The following is a 22026-nucleotide window of genomic DNA, read 5'->3' as shown; positions in this document are numbered from 1 at the left end:
AATGAGATAAGTTCATGAGCATCTTGGTGCATGAGCATCTTGACGACCTCAGCAGAATCTCAGAAGGACAAAAGCCTAAGAAATGTTTCAATACAGGGAGATACCATATCCTCAAACTTCACACCTAACACCCCCTCATGTGGTCAAGTCCCTATGCAGGGGAATCAGAATCTCCAAGCTCAAGCTCCTTTATTCCACTATCCCAAACAAAATACACGAACTGCTTCATTCCACAAGATTCCCTGGTTTGACTCACAGTGGAGATCTCAGCACATCTCTGCTCTCAGCTGGAGGTTCCCAGATGTCAGGTCACTCAGGTCACTTGATGGTCATATATACTAGGACCAGGGGCACCCTGAGGAGGGAGGGCATCATCATCCCAGGGATGATGTGGACACAGGTTCCCTTACACACACTGCATTCCATTTTAGAGGAGCCACCTACCCATCAGGCCATCCGGGTGACCCTCATCAAACTGCTATCCTACAACCACTGTGCTTACATGGGACTGTGTTTTCTCCTGAAAAACGGGCTAGTTTTTCGGTGAGGGCGTTTTTCTAAGGAATGCCTGGAAAATATTTTTTCATTGTAATAATAATAATAATAACAACATAAATAGAAGAAATTATACTTCAATGCACTCTCACTTCTTTTCACTCCTCAGCTTTCATTGGATCTAGTTCCCAACCGGGGAAAATAGAGATTCAGAGACATGGTGGGCAGACCTAGGTTTACTAAGACATCCATCTTATAGAGTCAGCTTTTCACAGGGAACTTCCAAATAATATGCATCCCACGTGCATCCAAGATGAATCACTTCAGTCAGCTTTTAGCCTCCCCAAGCACACACTATGTATAAACCAGAACACAGAAGATTCGTTGGAGAAGGTGGGTTGGATGCTGGATGGTTTACACAGGCAAAACTGTATTGCTTGACTTCTATGTAAAGAGAGAGGGGGATGAAGAAAAACTAAATGGGGGAGAGGTTCAGATATCTGGATTCCTTGACCCCAAATCAGATTCAGTCCTGGCTCCTTAATCTGTGTCCAGTTCCCCCAAAATCTGACAGGAGTGAGGTGAGCTCAGGTTAAGTGACCTGGAGATCTGGAGGAGCAGTGGGGAGCGCCACCCCCTGCCCACCTGGTGTTGTTCCCCTACCTAAGAGAACATTATCTTCCAGAATTTAAATCTATTTGAGTCCAAATATTTAATATTAAAAAAAACAAACTTAAAAGTTGGAGAAACTTGTATTAGTTATGGGAAAACCAGAAGGGTCCTTCTTTGGAAATAGTCTTGGGGAAATTTCTGCAGCGTGAATAGTTGGGATTTAGTTTTGCCAAACTCCCTCTACCGTGCACTTCAGAATTTACAAAGGAAATAGAAAAGGAGATTTGAATTCACATATTTCACATTAAAATTTATTAAGGGTATAAGTGAGGTATTGAAATTTGAAAATACAGGTTTATTATGCCTTTTAACGTTCATGTGGGAGAACAGACATTCCAATCAAACGTATCTGGAAGTAATAAAAAATTAATTTTTCATTAGTTGATTTTTCATTAGACTAATTTTTCATTAGTCGCAAAATCCGCCTGTCTTCAAAGGAGCACGGTTTTTATAAGCCTCATTATCCATACTTGACACAACATATTCAGAAATAGAAAACAAAAAAATAGATTAAAATATCTCATTTTTCAAGTTAAAAATACTTTTTCAGGCAACTCTGGGAATGAAGATAAAGAAAAACGTGAAATTACAATATATCTAGAAAATGACAACGCAACTTGTAGGATGTCATCCACACTGGTCTCAAAAGTATTTGAATTTATTAACTCTTCTCAAGAAGTGTGAAATAAATCAAACGGAAAGAGCAATGCCTCAGCCGCCAGGCCCGTGACGTCCCTGACACCGAGCCCGGGGCGTGTGGCCTCCGGGGGCAGAGGACAGACAGGGATGCCGCCTTCTGTGCTCGTCACTCAAATTTCACCTCTCGCAGAGGCGAGTTTGGTGTTCACCTTCTAGTTCCCAACAAAAAAATACAAAGAAAAAAAGTTCTAATTGGTGGAGCCGCAGACCTTCCCGATCCCACCGCCGAAGTCCCCGCGTCCCCACAGCCCCGCAGAGCCCGCCGGACTCACGGCACACGCTCACAGACAGGGTTTCTGACTTAAACCGTTTTCTGTTTTTCGAGAAGGAAACCTCTCCGCATTCAGCATGAGTGGCCCCTCATTTCTAAGCTTTCACCGTAAAGTATCTGAATCATGTAACTTGAAGCACGGTGGGCGCACCGCTCCCTCACTGACACGCAGCACATTCACGGGACGCAAACCCGGACACGCCGGTGCTGCGGGCGGAAGTACAGGCAGACCGGAAACGCCCCGAGGCGGGACGGAGATGAGCAGGTCCCACCCCCACACAAGCCCCTCCTTTCAGGCCCCGCCCCACAGCCCCTCCTTCCAGGCCCCGCCCCACAGCCCTTCCTTCCAGGCCCCGCCCACACTAGCCCCTCCTTCCAGACCCCGCCCCATAGCCCCTCCTTCCAGGCTCCGCCCCACGGCCCCTCCTTCCAGACCCCGCCCCACAGCCCCTCCTTCCAGGCTCCGCCCCACGGCCCCTCCTTCCGGGCCTCGCCCACCCTAACCCCTCCTTCCAGGCCCCGCCCCGCCCGCGCTCGCAATTTCCTGCCGACCCGGAAGCAGATTTCTCAGATCCAATGTCCTGTTCCCTGGAGTGAGTTTCAGTCCGTCTAGATCAAGCTCGGAGGTTGATGCTCGGCGCCGCGTCTTCCGCACCGGGAGCCCGAGATCCCGCGGCCGTCGCAGTCCCAGCATCCGCCCGTCCCGGTCGCGCGGAGCTCCGCCTCGTCGGGAGACGCTCTGCTGCCGTGTCCGGATCGGCGTCAGTTTCCGGTAAAATCGCTCGGAGCCCAGTCCCCGCTCCGACCTTCCTGCCCGCATTCTTGTCACCATCTCCTCTCCGCCCCCCGCGCCGGTGAAGTCCCCACTGGAGGTGAATTCGCGGCCCCTGGAGGGCAGCGCCGGGTCGCCCCCCTCCCCCTGCCCTGGGTTCATGCAGGACCTGCTCGGTCCTCTCCTGAGTCCTCCTCCCCGTCCTCCTGTCACTTGGGGCCCTCCCTGCTGCTCTCTAGGCCTCCCCTTTGAAGTCACCTCCTCAGAGAGACCCGAGCCCCGTGCTGGGGGCGTTCACCCGCCCATGTCCTGTGACACCCGTGTTCCTGTGTCCCGAGTCCCATCCCACTCATCCCATCCATTTACTCTTGTTTCCTTTTACTTTCTCTTGGTTTCCAAAGTTGAACAATGGGTTCCTTCATTTTCAAGCCCTCTCTATTTCTAATATGTGTATTTAAACCTGTACATTCTTTCGAGATAATAACTTTGGCCCTATTCCATGGTTTGGAGGATATTCATTCTTCATGGTGGTGATGACTCTAATTGGCAATGGCCATTCGATTGTATTGTAACCCTGTTGTGTAAACTGTCATGTTAGTTTTGTTTGTAATACCTGATCATTGTTTATTTTCATTTTAACTTTTCTGTGGTAAGCATATGGGACCTTTCTGATATATTCTCTTTTGCAATTAGCTGAAATTTTCTCTGTGGCTGACTGCAAAGTCGTTTTTGGTGGATGCGGTGGGTGTACTGAAGTCTCTACATTGGGATAAATGGGGATAGAAAGTCTCTACATTTTGGATAAAGGTTCAATTTGTATTCACTTGTTTAGCTATATGAAATCTTCAATATGCTTACTCATGTTATTGCATTATAGACATAATTTCACAGTGTATTGTTATTAAATTCCCCAGTAAAGTTTAAGGACTTAGTATTTTCTCTTTAATTTCTATGTTTGTATTTATGTGTATTTCTAACATAAATTTTTAGTTACATACACATTTGTGAATATCATATTTTTTTAAATTTTGCTAGGAATATACAATATCCATTTTTCTTCTTTTAATTTTTTTTTATTCATTTGGTACATATTTAACCTTACTGAACTCGTTGGAATATTTTCGAATGGAAATAAAAATATTAATTTTGTAGAGCTTCTTTTCAAGAGATGCTATCTATGAAATGCTTGATGTCTTATTTGAAATACTATGAAAGATCAACAGTCATGGCAAAGAGTTTCTTTTAAGTTCATAATATCAAATGAGTCATAGAAACTTTATTAGACAGTGTTAATATCTTCTTAAGCAGCAAACATTAGAAACATGCAGTTAGGGGCAGCAGGAACTCTCATTGAACTAGTCTCTGTTAAAAGGCTGAGTGATCTATGAAAACTATGAAGTTTAATGTAAAAACCTCTTCTTGCATGGATTTTAATTGCTATATGGTTTTCAAAATGGCTCGTTGTTTGTTAACTGTGAGTTTTGCCTGTTGGAAAAAGGTTGTTCTAGAATAAGTAGTGATTTTGATTTCCTATGTAATCCACACTCATGTCATAGAAACTATCATCTTTTTTCTTTTAAAAAAAATTTTAATAGACTTTATTTGTGTTAATTGTTCCAAAATGCTGAAATGCAAATGAGCAAAAAATGATAGGATATAAAAATACATCTGGAAATCTCTCATTCAGAGACAACTCTTATATTGGTTCATTTAAATGTGTGTGTATGTGTATCTTCCAGGGCATCTGGCCTCCCAGGAAGAAGGCCAGACTCAGGGACCATGCCCTGCCCCCCAGCCCTCCAAAGCCCCACCTACTCCAAACATTGAGGTTACAGCACTTTCTCAGCCGTGACTGTCTTGCTGCACTTCCTGCCATCTGCCCCATCCTACCAGCTTCAGGTATTTACTTCTGGGATCTTGCTTCTGAGGCTGTTGGTTGGTGACTGGATTGGTCCCTCCTTACCATCATCTGCGCCTGCAGGTCTGTAGAGTGGCATGAGCAGTTCCCTTCTTCCCAGGCATACTTAGAAATATTGCAAAGGCTCCAGAGGGCGGGGCCTCCTCTCTAGCCTTCCACGCTTGTTACATCTATTCCTGGGCCCCCAAGGGGTTTTAGGAAAATTTTCCTAGAGCCTGGTGGGCCACAGATGCCATCCCCAGGCCTTACAGGCAGGCTCAAGTGGTTGCTGGTCCCCAAGGTGACTTATGATATTTTCCAGAGGCTCTGGCAGGCCAGGATGCTCTCACCAAGCCTCCTCTGTGAAAACGGCCACTCCAGGAATATGGAAGGGTAATTGGAAAATTTGTGGATGCTTGTTTCTAGAAAGGGCACTGGGAATGACCTGAAAACATCTGTGTGTTTGTATGTATTTGGGGGAACCCTCTGTAGTCCCCATCTGTAAACCAGACACCCTGTGTGGATAGAGAAGGTTGAGTCAGTGTTTTCTAACAACAACAACAATGTTAAATCATAGTTGTTGTAATAATTACAATCATGGGATTCACAACAACAATGATAATAGTCTTTATGATGAGAGCAGTAAGAAGAAGAATAAACTTGAGATGGGAGAATAGCCTATAGACCTCAATGAGTGAATGACCAGATGCCCAGATCAAGTGGTTTGAATCAGAGTCCTAGGTCTGCTCCCTGAAATGTGTTCCCTGAAGGTGAAAGACAAGAACAGGAGAAAAAAAGAAACACCGGAAGTGGGGCACTGGTGAAAGCAAGGCTTCCTAGGAGATCACCTGTAGGTGAGGCTTGGGAGGAAGAGAGGAGCCAGGTCCAGGGCCTTCTTGTCTCCCCACACTCATCCCATTCTGGAGCCTGGACATCTGGCAGGAGTGGGGAGCCTGCCAGGAAGGAAGGCTGGACAGCAGATCCACTCCATACCCTGCTACAAGGGACATTAAGCCCCAGCACTGTCTCAGCCCTCAGCACCAGCTGCCTTTCTGCCATCTGCTTCTCCCTAGTCCTTCAATATCTGCACATCTCTGTTCCACTGTTTCTGCCTGGGGCTGCTGGAAGGGGTCATCCCTATTCCTTTGGCTGGCAGGTGGAGAAACCATCCAGCAGGAGCAGGTGCTGGAGAATTTAGAAAATTATCTGTGGAAGGCTGGAAATAAAACCTCAAATGAAAAAGGGGGCAATAATTATGAACAAAGAGGAGGATGGGAAAGATATTTTAGCCATATGAATAGTTAAAACTATGAACACTCTTAATGCTTCAGAGCCAGAGTAAGATCCCATTCTACCTGGAATAGGCTTTACAAAGAATCCCATGAGATCCTCCATGTTAGAAGGATTGTTTATTTAAGGAATTATACAGTAACATGTGACAGTCCATCAGCAAGAAAATAAAGTTGTGCCAGAAACTCTTCTTAAAAATGCCGTTATGTATGGGATAACTACGTAAAGCAAAGCAGGAAATTCACGTTAACTTTTTGTTTTAGAAACTCCTCTAAAACAGGCGTAGCATATGACTATTCATCACACAGAGGTGCTCAAACCAATGGATTTATCTCTATAGACATGTGTAGGTACATAGATATATAGATATGGATGTAGGAGAATAGCTTTCTATATGGCGTGGAAAGGCAAAGCATTTATGTATTTATTTATTTTAACATTGTTGGTTTTTTTTTTTTTTAATTTATTTTTTCCCCCAAAGCCCCAGTAGATAGTTGTATGTCATAGATGCACATCCTTCTAGTTGCTGTACGTGGGACGCGGCCTCAGCATGGCCGGAGAAGCAGTGCATCGGTGCGCGCCCAGGATCCGAACCCGGGCTGCCAGCAGTGGAGCGCGAGCACCCAACCGCTAAGCCACGGGGCCGGCCCATTTAAACAGTGATGTAATGATGTAAAAATGCCTGGCTTAATCTCCTCTGACTGGTAACATTAACCAGAGTGAAAAATCCTGCTTCATATGATGATGGAAGAAAAGTGTATCCTCATACGTTGCAAATAGATCCATAAAATGTGCTACATTTGGGGTTTAGCAACCAGGCAATTATCTATTCACTTTAAAAATACACATGAGCCCACAATTAACAATCATGCCCTGTGAATCTCCCTTAAAGTAATAAACTCCTTATTAGTTAAGAATGCTGAAAACATCATCACCATCTATCTCCAGAACTCTTTACATTTGCAAAACTGAAACTATATCCATTAAGTAACTCCCCATTCCCTCCTCCCCGCATCCTCTGGTACCCACCATTCTACTTTCTGTCTCTATGAATTTGACTAGTCTAGGTACTTCATATAAGCAGAACCATACAGTATTTGTCTTTCAGTGACTGGCTTATTTCACTTAGCATAATATCCTCAAGGTTCAATGTAGAATGTGTCAGAATTTCCTTCCCTTTTTAGGCTGAATAATATTCCATTGTATGAATATGCCACATTTTGCTTATCCTTTCGTCTCTAGCCTGTCGTTTTAACTGAGAAACATAATATTCATTGAAGTGTTTAAAAGGCATGAAAGTTTTGAAAAATGAGTGATAACTGGATCGCTCTACCTGTAGACATGACAACAAATTGTTAGTGTGGATGAATTGGCGAGGGAAGAAGGATAAGTCCACCTCCACTGAAAGACACTATTTGTCAAAGAAATCTTAAACAGACATTCTTTGTTTTTTTATAATTTTATTTATTTATTTTTTTCCCCCCAAAGCCCCAGTAGATAGTTGTGTGTCATAGCTGCACATCCTTCTAGTTGCTGAATGTGGGACGCGGCCTCAGCATGGCCGGAGAAGTGGTGTGTAGGTGCGCGCCCGGGATCTGAACCCAGGCCGCCAGCAGCGGAGCGTGCGCACTTAACCGCTAAGCCATGGGGCCGGCCCCTAAACAGACATTTTTTTTAGAAGATCAGGCAGGCCTAGGACATCCTCCCTGGGTCTCCCCTGTCAGCCCAGACCTGTCGTTACCTCCAGAGGGGGACTTTCAGTATTTCAGGAGGCTCATCTGTGAATTAATGTCAGCAAGAGTGATGCCCATGAATTAATGGGGACCAAAAAAAAAAAGGTTGGAGTGGGATGAGATGGTGTGGGATGAGGAGAAATGCTGATGAATGGACTCTACCCTCACCTTGGAATAAAAAGGTGATGAGAGGGCAGCAGCTGGAGATAAAAGGAATCTGGAAGTGTTCTATTTTTTTAATTCAAATTTCAGATTGGGAGATACTGTAACATATTTAAATGCTAGGAGGATGGATCAAATTGAGAGGGAGTAGTTTAAAATAAAGTGTATATTTTATAATTAATAACATAAAATTCATGATATGGAAGAAAATAATAGGACCCAAATGTAGAGCTAAAGTACCTGGCTGGAATTAAAAGTAATTCCATATGGGGTAGATGGCATAAATAAAGGATGTGAGCACACAAATACTTTGAAATTTGATGGTTGAAAGGATCTGCCTCCAAAATTATCTACTTCATTTGTTCATTTGAAATCAGTTAACAAACCATCTGATGAATGTAAGAAGAAAGACCAGTCTGTGGAAATTCATTGGTCACAGCAAAGGTTTGAAATACTATTTATTTTGCGAGGGATTTGAAATTGACATGCAAGACATAATAGGATTGCCAGGCATTTTTGAGAAATGACCAAAATGACGTAAGATATAATGGCATATTTACCGTGTTCCCTGATGGAATTGGTTGATATGGGAACCAGAAATTTTGAGCCAGAAGATTTTATCTCTGCAGGCTTAAGAATTTCACTTAAATGTATAATTCAGTTGTGACTGAGATGGCGATAAAACTATTTACTGCATAGTGCTTTGTATTAACATTTTATTTATTTTCCCACTGACCAAAAAATAAAGTTTGCTTCCCATTTTAATTGCATATATCATAAGTTCTTAACATGTTCTCGAAAGTACTGTATGACCAGTGCCGTAGCCCCCGCCTCCTTTATCCTAGTAACATAGTTTGTTTTTGTCACATCATAATATATATTGCAAGTTTTTGTATTTATTCATCTTCCATTTTATTTTTAAGTCCAGATTTCCTCCAGGGGATTTGAGTTTTATGTCCATGGAATCCCAGTGTGTCTGATTCCATGCCGTACCTATCTTTAGGCATTTGTCATATCAAAGCAGCATTTTACAATCTGTAAATTTTATTGTATCAACATTTACTTGGCAATTCTTGTGTCCTGTTTTTGACTGTGTCCCTTTTCCTTTTTTGTCTTGAATCTATTTCATTATTTTAACAGTCTCCTCCAAGTTCTAGATCTTGCTGTCCAATAGAGTAACCACTAGTCACATGTGACTATTAAATTTAGATTAAATAAAATTAAATAACTAAACTTCAGATCTTCTCAGGTGTTAGGTATTCTGTAACCACATATGTTCGGCAGGCACTCTATTGGATAATTCAGATAAAGAGCATTTCCTTCATCTCAGAAAGTTCCATTGAGCACATTGATCTACATCTTATTTTTTTATTCTACTTCTTTGGCTTAGAAATAATTTATTTTCTGCTTCTCCATATTAACTCCCTTTTATGGGTTTTCTCAAGTGATTTTTTGCATTTTATTTCTTTAACTTCTTAAAGTAGATGCTTATATCATTTATTTGAATCCTTTTAAATTTATATATTTAAGACAGAAAAATTTCTGTGAGTATTGTTTTAGCTTTGTTCCATTTGTTCCATTCCTTTTACATAGTATGTTCAAGTATTGGTGTTATTTTTTATAATGTATATATTTTTTTTTTTTTTTTTTTTTTGTGAGGAGATCAGCCCTGAGCTAACATCCGCCAATTCTCCTCTTTTTTTGCTGAGGAAGACGGCCCTAGGCTAACATCTGTGCCTATCTTCCTCCACTTTATATGGGACGCCGCCACAGCATGGCTTACCAAGCAGTGCGTCGGTGCGCGCCCGGGATCCGAACCAGCGAACCCCGGGCCGCCGCAGCGGAGCGCGCGCACTTAACCGCTTGCGCCACCGGGCCGGCCCCTATAATGTATATTTTTAAAAATTTAAAATGTATGGTGAGGTTATTTAAAAGAGATTTTTTCCCCTTAATTTTCAGTCGGCGTGTCGTGTCTTCTATGATTGTCATTATTTTTCGGTCTTATTTCATTGTGTATAGGGATGTCGCAAATTCCTTTTTTAAAAATGCGAGATTTTCTTCCATCCTTGTTACAAACCATTTGTATGCAGGGCCTATTACACACTTTGGAGGTAGATCTGTTTCAGGGTATGATGCTTTCACATATAAAATTCTAGAATAATTGTAAACTTCATTCTATTTTTGTCTTTTCTGAATTGCTTTGGATATACAGGATATTGAAAATCGTGAAATATTGGATTTTGATATGTGGTCCAATCTGAAACGATAGGTTTTTCCATTTATGGTATTAATTCGAAAGATACATTTGTTTTGGTTTCATACTTTCTTCATATTTAAAGCTATTTTCTTGTACTCTGTGCCTTTGCTTTCCAATCTCTGTACTGCTAGAATGTAAGAGGCATTCATGAAGCAAGCCTGTTTTGGTTATGTCAACTTGTAAACTGCTATATCCTTAGCACCTGGAATAGTGCCTAGCGCATGGTTGGTGTTGGGATTTGAGAGCTCACTTAATAACATCATTTTTCCAGATTGCAGTTCTGAAAAGAAAGGAAGGACGGGTGATTAGGTGTAGATTATCAGTTATTTTTATTGACAGATCTCTTGGAGAACATGGTTTTGGTGTGGGGAAACAAAGATCCTTAATATTGCACCCCAGAACTAAGCATCTGTGTCCAAATAGCCTGAGAAGGGCTGGGAAATGTTAATAGTTAGCTATGCCGTTAAAATATTATGGTGGTGTTGAAGAATCAGAGTGGCATCTTCCTGGTAGCTCTTTAAGAGATCTGGAGGGAGAGGCTAAGCTGCGCGATTACCCATCCTGAAGTCACCAAAGACATAAGTCACCGTTCCTGCTCTGGTGAACAGTTGGTCAGTACAGTGTTGCGTCAAGGAGTGAATGACTTAGAACCATTAAACAGGTTTACTTGTTTAGCCAGGTTAGTAAAAATACGTTTAAACTCCGTTTGATGAGATGGAGTGTCTGTTGACTCCACACTAGAGTCCTTAGGAAATGTTTGCTTTGACTGCCTTCTCATAATACGTGTCCTTTTTTTTCTCTGGTGTGGTCTCTGTGTGACTAGTTAAATTAGTTAGTTCATCTCGGGGTTATACTTACACACAAGTCTTCTCTAAATCCATGTCTTGTGATATTTGAGAAAGAGTTTACTTGGTTATAAGATTAAGGGTCGCAGTTAAGAGGAACCTGAAGATTTTGTTGGCATTCTCCATTATCACTTTTTGTTGAGTGACTGTCTCATATTTCCCTTGAGTTTTTATAATGATCTTCACATTGTTCTTCATCTTTGAACTGTAGACTCTTTGGGGGACTTTTATTTTTTCTTTACCTATCTATCTGTCTGTCTGTCTGTCTGTCTGTCTATCTATCTATCTATCTATCTGTCTATCTATCTGTCTATCTATTTTGTGAGGAAGATCGGCCCTGAGCGAACATCTGCCAATCCTCCTCTTTTTACTGAGGAAGACTGTCCCTGGGCTAACATCCATGCCCATCTTCCTGTACTTTATATGGGACGCTGCCACAGCATGGCTTGACAAGCGGTGCGTTGGTGCGCGCCCGGGATCCGAACCCGCGAACCCCGGGCTGCCACAGCGGAGCGCCACTGGGCTGATGCCGATGGGGGGAGCGGGGGGCACTTTTCCTTTTATTGTTTTACATATGTTTTTACAAACAGTGAGTTTTCACAAATTGCTTTTTTCATATGTCTTAATACTTTGTTGAATTAAATTATAAAATTGTTTTTGTCATATTCTTTCTTATAAAATGGTTTTTGTTATATTCTTTCCTTTGCTGTCTATATCAGTAACATGGATTTTATAGATTGTGGTCTTGTCTTTCACAGCTTTCAATTTCTCTCTAATCCTTTCAGTAGTTTTTACTTAATCCTTTTTCCTTTTGCTCATTTTATTTATTTATTTATTTATTTATTTATTTATTTATTTATTTATTTATTTATTTATTTTTTGTGAGGGGGATTGGCCCTGAGCTAGCGTCTTCCAATCCTCCTCTTTTTTTGCTGAGGAAGACTGTCCCTGGGCTACATCCATGCCCATCTTCCTCCATTTTATATGGGACACAGCCACAGTATGGCTTGACAAGCCGTGCATCGGTGTGCATCTGGGATCCGAACCGGCGAACCCCAGGCCGCCGCAGCAGAGCGTGCGCACTTAACCCCTTGCACCACCGGGCCGGCCCCTCCTTTTGCTCATTTTAAAACCTATCATCCACATAAATGAGTGACTTTTTAGTATTGTCTGCTTTCCTTTCTCTTATCTCCCAATATGCTGTTTTCTTAAATAGTTTTATTTTACTTTCAGAAGTTTTGGAGCTCTGCTAAGTCATTTTTCCTTCTTCTCTTGTCTTATAATCTTTTACTTTCGTTCTTGTGATTCTTCTTTGAAGTCCTATTAATTAAGGTTTTAATAACTTGTAATCCATCCATCACTAAAATTATTCAGTAATTTTTAAGTGATGTTCTGCTCCAAGGCAAAGAGTTCCTTGAATATTAATAGTCAATTAGTTTTCCACTCCTACCTCTTTTATACTTTAGCCTTTTTAATAGTTAATGCATTGGCTGTTTTTTTTTTCCAAGTCATTTTCATTGAGTTGAGTTCTCCTTAAATTTCATGAATTCATAGTGATAATTTGGAGAGAAATACATGTCAGGGTTGTGCTATGGCAGGACCTCTTCCTGGCTCAAAATAATGACTGTTTAGCACAGGAAATTTGGAAAGTTTGTGGGCCCTGGTTGGGGTGTCCACAGTCTAAGAAAGATCAGCTGCTGTGGGGCTGGTTTGTATTTACCGTTCTCATTCACTCATGATCTTCTTGGACGCCTCCCACTTGGAAGCATGGGCAAAGCACAGGGATACCTAGGTGTATTCTTCCTTCCCACTTATAGGGCTGTCCTGTTGCATATGCCTGGGGGTTCCCCAGATAGCCCTATATTTCCTTAGTAAAAATTATAAAGGTAAAAACATAATTTTCCATTTCAATCTGAATGTTTGCTGAAGTCAAAACCTAACATAATCCTTTGGCCAGTGCCTTATTAGTTTTCCTAGATCTTCCTTTCCTCTGCTTGGATGCTCCCCGATGCTCTGAGTAACTCAATCGATAAACCATGTGTGTGGAGTATCTCTTAGGCATTGTGAACTGTTCTGTATATTGCTACCTTTCCCCAGTTATCAGATTCTTGTGTTAATCTGGGCCTTCTCTTTCAGATCTGATTGAAAGCTCTGTCCTCCCTGCTGGGTGACTCACAGAAGAAAAGAAGAGGAAACTGCCCAGAATCCAGCTATCACCCCCTAGACATTTAAACAACTCTGCAGTTCCTCAGACCCTTCCTCAGCTCACCCTAGAAGGGAAAAGATTCAAACTCTTCATCACAGTACATGCATACAACAGGCGGAAAGCAAAGCTTGGTAACCACCTTGGCACTGCCTGTCTCTGTGATGCTGAAGACATTCTCCTTCCTGTGCATTACAGAGAAGATTCAAATTTCTAGGTATGGACCAGTGTCCCGGGGGAAGGGTGTTCTTACTATTCTGAGAAGAGCAGGTACCTTAGAGCTCAGGGTAGAGGCAGGTGTTTGAGAGGTATAGAGCATAGGGCCCAGTCCAAGCGCCCTAAAAGGGAAAACATTGGTATAAGAGCTCAGGGCACAATTGGAGCAGGGCATCCGATCACTTTCTGGCCTTGTACCCATGTAAGAGGACAGCAAGGGGTCAGAGGTGAAACCTTGGGCTTTCCTCAGTTTTGGAGATGAATGTCTATTTTGTCCCTCTGCAGAGTTTGTAAACTTTGGAAGATGCTAGTTGAACATTCTGCACTTTGGAGACGTGTGTCTGACACCTTACAGGGTATGTATGGGCTCTATTTGGGAGAATGCTTGAGGGTCTCTGTGGTATATCTGGGATGGCAGTTCTCACATAGAACTCATCCTAGACTCCTTGGAGGGGATATATATGATGGCTCAATGGAGGGGATGTATATAATGGCTCAGTGGAGGGGATGTATATGATGGCTTGGTAGACAGGGTATGTATGATGACTCGGTAGAGTGGTATATATGATGGCTAAGCGGAAGGGGTATATGTGATGGCTCTGTGGAAGGGGATGTATATGATGGTTCAGTGGAGGGAGTATATATGAAAGCTCAGTGGAAGGGGTATAGATGATGGCTCAGTTGATACTGTCCAAGGGCCTTGAGCATCAATCATTCCACTCCCTGATTCAAGTTGAAGGTGGTTGATTTTAGTCTCTTGATCATGGAATGTTTGGCTGTTGCGGGGAAAGGGCCCTGTTGTAAGTCATCTCTTCTGAAGAGACATGGGATCAGGGTTCCAGTCACCCAGTGTGAGAGGCTACCTGATCTGAGGCAGAAATGGTTCTGAAATCATTTCAGCTTTAATTCAGGAAGTTAGGTGCCCCCACCTGACTAAACTCTGGTTGTATGTTATACTTGAGGAAACTCAGTCACCAAACTGCTCTGTTACCTGACAAATGTGGAATTTGAGCATAGAAGAGAGGCAGAACAAAATTAAAATTATAGATGCGCCATTTTCTAGCTGTGTAACTCTTATTTTATTAAAGTGTTTTGAACCTCTTCTGTTCATGTCATTTGTTAAATTGGTAAGTAAACTATAATCATTAGGTTTATTGTAAGGATGAAGTAAGCAAATATGTGTAAATATCTAAGCAGAGAGTCACATTTGATCCAAATTTATCTTTTTTTTTCCTTTTCTGGACCTCAGATATAAATGGGTGAGTTAATCCTACTTCTGTTTATGACACACTATCATCATTTTTCCATGAAGTACATTTAATTTTTATTGGTGTTTTAGGAGAGAATTTACAGTTTATAAATGCTTTCTCTGTGTGTGTATATATACATATATATGCATGTACATATACATATACGTGTGTGTGTGTATAATGAAATGCAGGGATGTTGCAGCTAATGAAGATTAATATAGAACAGGATTTGGAGGATCAGCTACCACTTGACTAAACTGTCAGATGGAGCATCTAGATTTTCCCCTACACCCCAGCCATTCCATATTATCTGAGTGTCCTTGACCTAGAGGATTGAGACACACATGACAGTAACATTATGACTCATGCACTCCTGCTACTTTCTGATGCAGGGGATTTTAAAGACTGGACTTGCAGGATGGGTGCCATTGAGCCCTCCAAATGGAATAAGTCCTTGAATTGATTAACTCCATCATATAATAGATTCTCAGTTGCTTGATATCCAGGTCCATGGGGGACAGACCTAAAAGTCAGGGTTGAGGGAGTGCAGGAAGGGAATGAGGCTCCAGAGGGCTGCCATGGATGTTGGAGGACCATTGCTGGCACATAAGGCAAGAATAATGAAATCTGAGGAATTCTACAGTGTTTACCTATAGGTGGAAACCAAAATCTGCATGTGGCATGAGTCAGGGATCATTATGATTTAGAATCACAGAGGAAATTGAGTAAGTCTGGATGCTATAGGCTAATTAACATGTGAAACTCAGTACTTTCGATTTTCTTATCCATAAGATATCTGTATTTCTATGTTTTGTTCTTAGCAACTATAGTCATAGTCTTCTTAATTTTGACCCTGGAGAGGAGGAGAGTCCTCTGTATTTCTTGTACAGGGCACTGCATGTTGGTTATGGTCGGGGGTTAAACCAGGGGAAGGTTTGGGGCTTCACGATGAGTCGGTCTGGACATTGTGCACAGGACTGGAGTCTCATGGCTTCTTTATCCTCAGCTTTGCCGGCTTAGTGCTTGGACTGTCTGTGAGTGAAAACCCAGAGAAAGACACCTGGCAACTGAGTTATTGACAATGCAGCCACTGGTGAGTAAGAAATGCCTCTTCCTGCTGAAATTACGTCCCTAGTGCTGATAGATGAGCAAGTTTTTCCTATTGGCATGGATGTTCTAAGTGCAATCAGGAGGCATTCAGGCATCTGAGATCTACTGAAAATTCCCCAGGATACTAGGATGTTTATAATGGGTCAGGAACTCCTCAATAACTAATATTGTTCGTAACATCACACTAGTTTAGTCTCCGTTAAGGTTGTGTTTTTACAGAAGAGATGAGAAAATTTTCTTTCTCTAATTTAGTCCACGGCCTCATTGGGAAATAACTTACTCATTAATCATGTTATTGGCTGTAATGGTCTAAGGGTTGTGATGAATGCAGATGACAGAGATGAGCAAGGAGCAGAACAGTACAGTCCAATAGGGAGGCAGTGGTTTCATCAGATGAATTCAATTAATTGAGTGTTACAGGTCCTGGGTGAGGGCTGCGATGTGTTCAAGGGAGCATGAGAGAAGTTTAGACCAGAGGAGTTCTGGGGAGTCATTCATTTATTTTTTTCGTATTCTAAATTTAACATTTTGATAGAATATATTTGCACTTTTAGAAACTTCTTAAAAAGATAACTAAAATTCTCATTATTATTCTTATCCTCAGTCACACATTTTACTTTTTGGTAATTAACCTTTTTTTTCATATTTGGTAACTGGCATTAATGTATAGGGAGCATTTTTTTGTTAATTATGGCTGTACATTCAGGAAAATGAGTAAAGTAGGGTAAAATTTAATATTCTGTGGGAATTTTTGAGGAACTAGATAGACCAAAGAGGCTTCTTTTATCCTTCAGCAGAGAGACAAGACAAAGACAGGAGACAATGATAACTGGTGTTTCAGGTCCCAGAGAAAATTGAGAATGGGAGTCCTCACATCACAGGAATGGTCAGGCTAGGACTGTCCTTCAGAACAGCTGTCCCAGAGATCCCTGGCTGGTGCTGCTGAACCATCTCACCTTATAGTTTGTCATGAACACCTGAGTCCCGTAGAATTGAGAGAAACTGTTGATACCAAGTTCCATATGAATCTTGTTCAATTCTGAAGAATGCTAGAGATTGCTTCAAGGTTCTTGGTCGTTTTAATGAGTAATAGACTAATGGCTTGTATTTAATACATATTTACTTAGATAGGATGAACTTCATACATTAGTTCATAGCATCTTTCTACACTCATAATCGGTTGGTTATTAAAGCATTTCATATATGAGGAATCTGAGGTTTATCCATGGGAATGATGTAACAACAGTCATGGTTTAACAGTGGCAAATCATGGTTGTTGTTTGCCTTCTGGTGAGTCTGTAAAGTTACTTGACGTTAATCATAAAGTTTTAGTTATGAAATTTCAAGGGCAAATTTTATAATCACGTCTGGAAGTCGTAATTACCAGTTTATTGGAAAATTTCCAGGTTATGTTACACATACTACATGTGATATTACTTTACAATAAAGGTTTATTAATTCAGACTGTGTATATCTCTGTGATGTATCCGAAAGGCAGATGCCAGCTCAGCACTGAGAATGAACTAATGGGAACCCCAAACTCAGTTTGATCTTTCTGTACATCCATCTCCTCTACCCCCTTCCTCAGTGCTGTCATCTCAACCCTCCCACTCTGGACATTGGTAGGGATTGATCTGTCTAAACCAGAATATCCATGATATTTTAGGAATCAGTGACATTTGAAGATGTAGCTGTAGACTTCACCCAAGAAGAGTGGGCCCTGCTGGACACATCCCAGAGAAAGCTATTCAGAGATGTGATGCTGGAAAATATCAGTCTTCTGGTCTCCATGGGTGAGTCTGTCAACATTTATGTATGTATATAGGTAGGTAGATAGGTATTCATTCATTCAGTCAGTCAGCAAGTATCTAAAACAGCTTCTGTATACCCATGCCAATCTCTGCCCTGATTCTTTTGTAGACCTTATAACTACATGAAAGAAAGGTGGTTCCTTTACATTTTACTTACATCTAGTTTGTCACCCTACTAGAATGTAATCTTAACCACAATTTAATGTTTTTCTTGCTATTCAGTCTGTAACACTCAGCACAGAACTGGGAACTCAATATTTTTGAATGCATAAGTAAATTGATTAAATATTTTCTAAATAATTATTCTACTCTAGTCACTATGCTAGGGTTTGAGACCAGAGTAGTGAAAATAACAGAAGTTTGATTATTCTTGTGGAGCTTATGTTTATTGGCATCTGTTTGAAAATAATATTCAACCCACTGTGGAGACATTTAATTTCTCTATTTTTGAAAAGACTGAGGATTCTACATTCTGTCCCTGAACTTGAGCATGGACATCAGCATCCTGAGGTCTTCACTATTTTGGACACATTATCTGGATTTCTTCCTGGTCTGGTGATGGACCTTCAATGTTTTCTCTGTTCAGGGTGTTGCCTGAGCTGACCTTGATTCTTCTCCTTATTCTTTGTCAGTAGCCATCCCTGGATTTGATGATAATGCATTTTATTAGCACAGAATTCAAAATCTACCTACCCTTTTTCCATGAACAGGGTATCAGCATTGCAAATCAGAGGTGAGTTTCCAGTTGGAGCAAGAAGAGCTGTGGAGTGGAGGAACAGGATTTCTCCAAGGCCAGAGTCCAGGTAGGGAGCAGGGACCTGTGCTTCAGTATGAGGAGGTGCCTAGTCAGTGACTGAGTACGTCCTTAGAAATATCAACTGAAGATTTTGGTAAGTGAGTGACATTTTCTAAAATGTAGATGAAAGACATTGGGGCAGAATTCTTCAGGTGTTGTCATTATTCCTTGCACATATCAGTCACAATTCACGTGTCCTCCTGCCATTGTCATTGGCTTTAGAGAAAAGGATATTCATGTGCTTATTGAAGTTAAACTTTCACATAATAATTTGTGTCCCAATCCTCCCTTTTGAATGTTTTCCCTCTTGTTACCTCCATCTCCATTTTACTTTTTCCGTATTTCAGTCCTGAAAGTCTTTACTAATTGTCAGTGCCCTATAATGTGTTTCTACTTCCTTGATTATTCCTCATCAAAGTGACAATTTTTCAAACATACTCAATATGGGTCTTGGTGCTTTTCAGCATTTTCATTCCCCTAATGCCATTCTAAATATTTATTTTTTTCAATTATTTTAGGCAGAGAGAGTGCCCTTAAAGAACAAGAAATGATAGCCACACAACATGTCAGCAAGAAGCACACATCTACAATCATGCCAATGGTATGTTTCATGGATGTTGACCCTGGGCATCCAAATTAAAGACCTGGCAATGGGATGTTAGTAATTGAACACAATAGCCTAATTTATGTTAAATTGGGGTTAAGCTCTTTCTGAGCAAAAAGTTTTAGATAGTTTGAATTTAGTGAAGAAATTACGCTGAGCTTGAAACCATAACCTGAGATCTTAAAAAAAAAGGACAACTGCATAAACACTGCTCATATGCCTAGTCTTGGAAACATATTGAAGTCTTCAAAATTAATCTTTAAGCCCTGCAGTTGGGGTGCTCCAAAAGAGAAAATCTTTGTGTTTGCAGGAGAGTAACACATCATGTGTTTGCAGATAAGATAGGAAAGATTGTAATTGGAGGCTGTCACTGAATGATTAGTTTAGAATTCATATGTTGGGAAATGAATAAATGAATGTACATGAGCAAACCATTAACAGCCTTTCATCTCCTTCCTCAAAGCAGAAATCTCACACTCCAGAGGATCCCTTTGAATGTAGTGATTTGGGAGAAGATTTCACTGATAGCTCCACATTGACTCAACAATCCTTAACTCACCCAGAAAAGAAACCTTATGTCAGCAAACAGTGTCAAAAATCCCTTAGTGATCAAACATGCTTTAATCAACATAAGCAGATTCACTCTAGAGGTAAATCATGTGCATGCCATCTGTGTGGGAAAGCCTTTAGTAATTGCTCTAGCCTTAGACGACATGAGATGACTCACACTGGAGAGAAACCGTATGAATGCCGTATCTGTGGGAATGCCTTTATTCAAAGTTCTGACCTTAGAAAACACAATCTAACTCACACTGGAGAGAAACCATATGAATGTCATCTCTGTGGGAAAGCCTTCAGTCAGTCCTCTAACCTCAGACAGCATGAGAGAACGCACACTGGTGAGCAACCCTATGAATGTCATCTATGTGGGAAAGCGTTCAGTAAATGTTCTGCCCTTAGACGACATGAGAGAACTCACACTGGAGAGAAACCATATGAATGCCAGCTGTGTGGGAAATCCTTCAGTCAATGTTCTGCCCTTAGACGACATGAGGGAACTCACAATGGAGAGAGAATCATGAATGCCTTCACTAAATATTCTGACTTGAGATGACATGGTAATATAATTGTAATGAATGTGGAAGAAACATCAATCATAGTTTAACATTTAAACACACCAGAGGACTCACATTGAAGAAACACTGTCTGTAATCAACGTGGAAGATCCTTTAGTCATCCTTCTTTGACATACACAAATCTATATGGAAGAGAATCGTGTGTGTGACAACTGTGTGGCAAAACCTTCAGTCAGCGTTCTGAGCGTAGATGACCTGAGAGAACTCACACTGTAAATATAAGGAATGTAGACGTGTTCAGCAACAGCTCTAAACTTTAAACACACTAGAGGTCTCACGCAGAGGCGGACCCCTAGGTCTATAGTCAATGTGTGAATATTCTCATTTTTAATCCATAGATAAACAACAAGAGCAAACTCCACTTGGGAGAACCCCTAGGTCTGTAATCACTGTCAACAAATATGCAGCTGAGTACCAGGCATAGCATGTGCAGGAAGACTCAGTGAAGGAATAACGCTAAAACAGGATGTGGGGGGATGAAGCCTCTTGAGGAACACCAAATAATTCATAGTGGAGAAGAGATTCAATGAAAACACTCTCAGTGTCATGAAAGAAGGAAAATCTTCAGAGATCATTCATGTCATAGTCAACATTAAGGTTCTTTACTGAGGTGATAGCAATCCTAAAGTCAAAGTGGAGAAAACTTCAGCTGGATTTCACATCAGAAAACAAAGTCTAGGGGGAAAAAACCCTCTAATAGAACCTTTTAATATACAAGTAATTCAGAATTTTGAGAAAATATCTATTCAATAGGAAAAATGTGGCATATAAGTGCAAGATACTAAAATGATCTGGGAATACTGAATGGAGAATTTTGTGAAAAGTTAAAACTTTTAAATAGACTATTACTTGTAAATATTTAAACAATAAATTCAGTTGCTGAAAATCTAATATGTTGATGAAGTTCTAGTTTTATTTATGCAGGTGTAAACACACAGATTTGGGTCTGCACTCCTTGCCGTGTGAGTTAGAGATTCAGCCTGACTCTGAGTCTCCTTTTTCTCCAACAGCTCCTTCCACACAGCTCAGCTCCACTCATTCCAACCTTCCCACCCATGTCAGCTGTCTCTATCTATGCCTTGGTGGTGACACAATAGGGACCTTCACCCCACTTGATAGATTTCTCAGTGTGCTATGACCCTGGCCCAGCAGGGTCATGGGGGCAGTATTCTAGACATCTAGTATAAACCACTGGGTTTTCTGCAGCCCTGTTTCTGCCCCTGGGCGGCTACGTGGGCCAGAGAGACAGGCAGCTCTGCCATCCCAGGCCAAGGACACTCCTTGGATTTTTTCCACGAAGCCTCTGAGTTGAACTAAGTGGAGCAGGAGTTCATCCCATGACCCTATCCCACATCTTATTCAGCTAAGTCCTGAGTTATGTACCTACATGTTCCCCAAACAGAGCCATTGCTGTGCTCTCGTCACAGCAGCTCTGAAAAGAAAAGTACAGCAAGATAAAATCTCCTAACCTATCAGACACCACATAAGACCTATTATTAACTTGATGTACTGTTTCCCAGCAAAATAGAAGTTCTCACCAAGGAGGTCTCCCCTGCTTTGCTCCCAAATATGAATTGCCCCTGAACAAACCTCCATACTGAACCTAAACCTCAAGGGGAAATGCTTTCAAGGGGTACCTCACCTGATCTGTGCTCTTCCCAAACTGGCACAATTCCAAAATTATAGCCTGAGGCCAATTAAATGAACACATCTCTGGGTGAAACTGATACATCATCATTATTATTTTTTTAAATCTTCACAAGTGATTCTACTTTGCAGCTGGGTGGAAACAGTCAAGTCAGGTGTG

At 41.3% G+C, this 22026-nt stretch overlaps 1 protein-coding gene across 4 annotated transcripts; it reads left to right on the top strand.

The window, feature by feature from the left end:
• The first annotated feature begins 2705 nt into the window (after nucleotides 1-2705).
• LOC131393906 (zinc finger protein 596-like) lies at nucleotides 2706-21110 on the top strand. Of its 4 annotated transcripts, XM_058524918.1 has the most exons (9): nucleotides 2706-2909; nucleotides 4649-4808; nucleotides 13230-13513; nucleotides 13798-13868; nucleotides 15769-15855; nucleotides 17539-17665; nucleotides 18394-18486; nucleotides 18998-19080; nucleotides 19547-21110. In XM_058524918.1, the coding sequence occupies exons 5-9, from the start codon at nucleotides 15844-15846 to the stop codon at nucleotides 20195-20197; spliced, it is 966 nt and encodes a 321-aa protein (XP_058380901.1). In that variant the 5' UTR covers nucleotides 2706-2909; nucleotides 4649-4808; nucleotides 13230-13513; nucleotides 13798-13868; nucleotides 15769-15843; the 3' UTR covers nucleotides 20198-21110. The 4 variants fall into 4 exon arrangements, with proteins under 4 accessions (XP_058380901.1, XP_058380903.1, XP_058380900.1 ...); XM_058524920.1 differs by lacking the exon at nucleotides 4649-4808 and having other exon boundaries at nucleotides 19550-21110; XM_058524917.1 differs by lacking the exon at nucleotides 4649-4808.
• The last annotated feature ends 916 nt before the right edge of the window (nucleotides 21111-22026 follow it).

Source organism: Diceros bicornis, chromosome 29, assembly GCF_020826845.1.
Source record: "Diceros bicornis minor isolate mBicDic1 chromosome 29, mDicBic1.mat.cur, whole genome shotgun sequence".
Classification (NCBI taxonomy): Eukaryota; Metazoa; Chordata; class Mammalia; order Perissodactyla; family Rhinocerotidae; genus Diceros; species Diceros bicornis.
This window is presented reverse-complemented; position numbering and strand designations above follow the sequence as displayed.

Excerpts from the sequence above, each read along its gene's own strand:
- LOC131393906 (XM_058524917.1), top strand. Across the intron at positions 18,487-18,997 it reads TCTCCAAGGCCAGAGTCCAG|GCAGAGAGAGTGCCCTTAAA; the intron begins GTAGGGAGCAGG and ends CAATTATTTTAG. Across the intron at positions 19,081-19,546 it reads CATCTACAATCATGCCAATG|CAGAAATCTCACACTCCAGA; the intron begins GTATGTTTCATG and ends CCTTCCTCAAAG.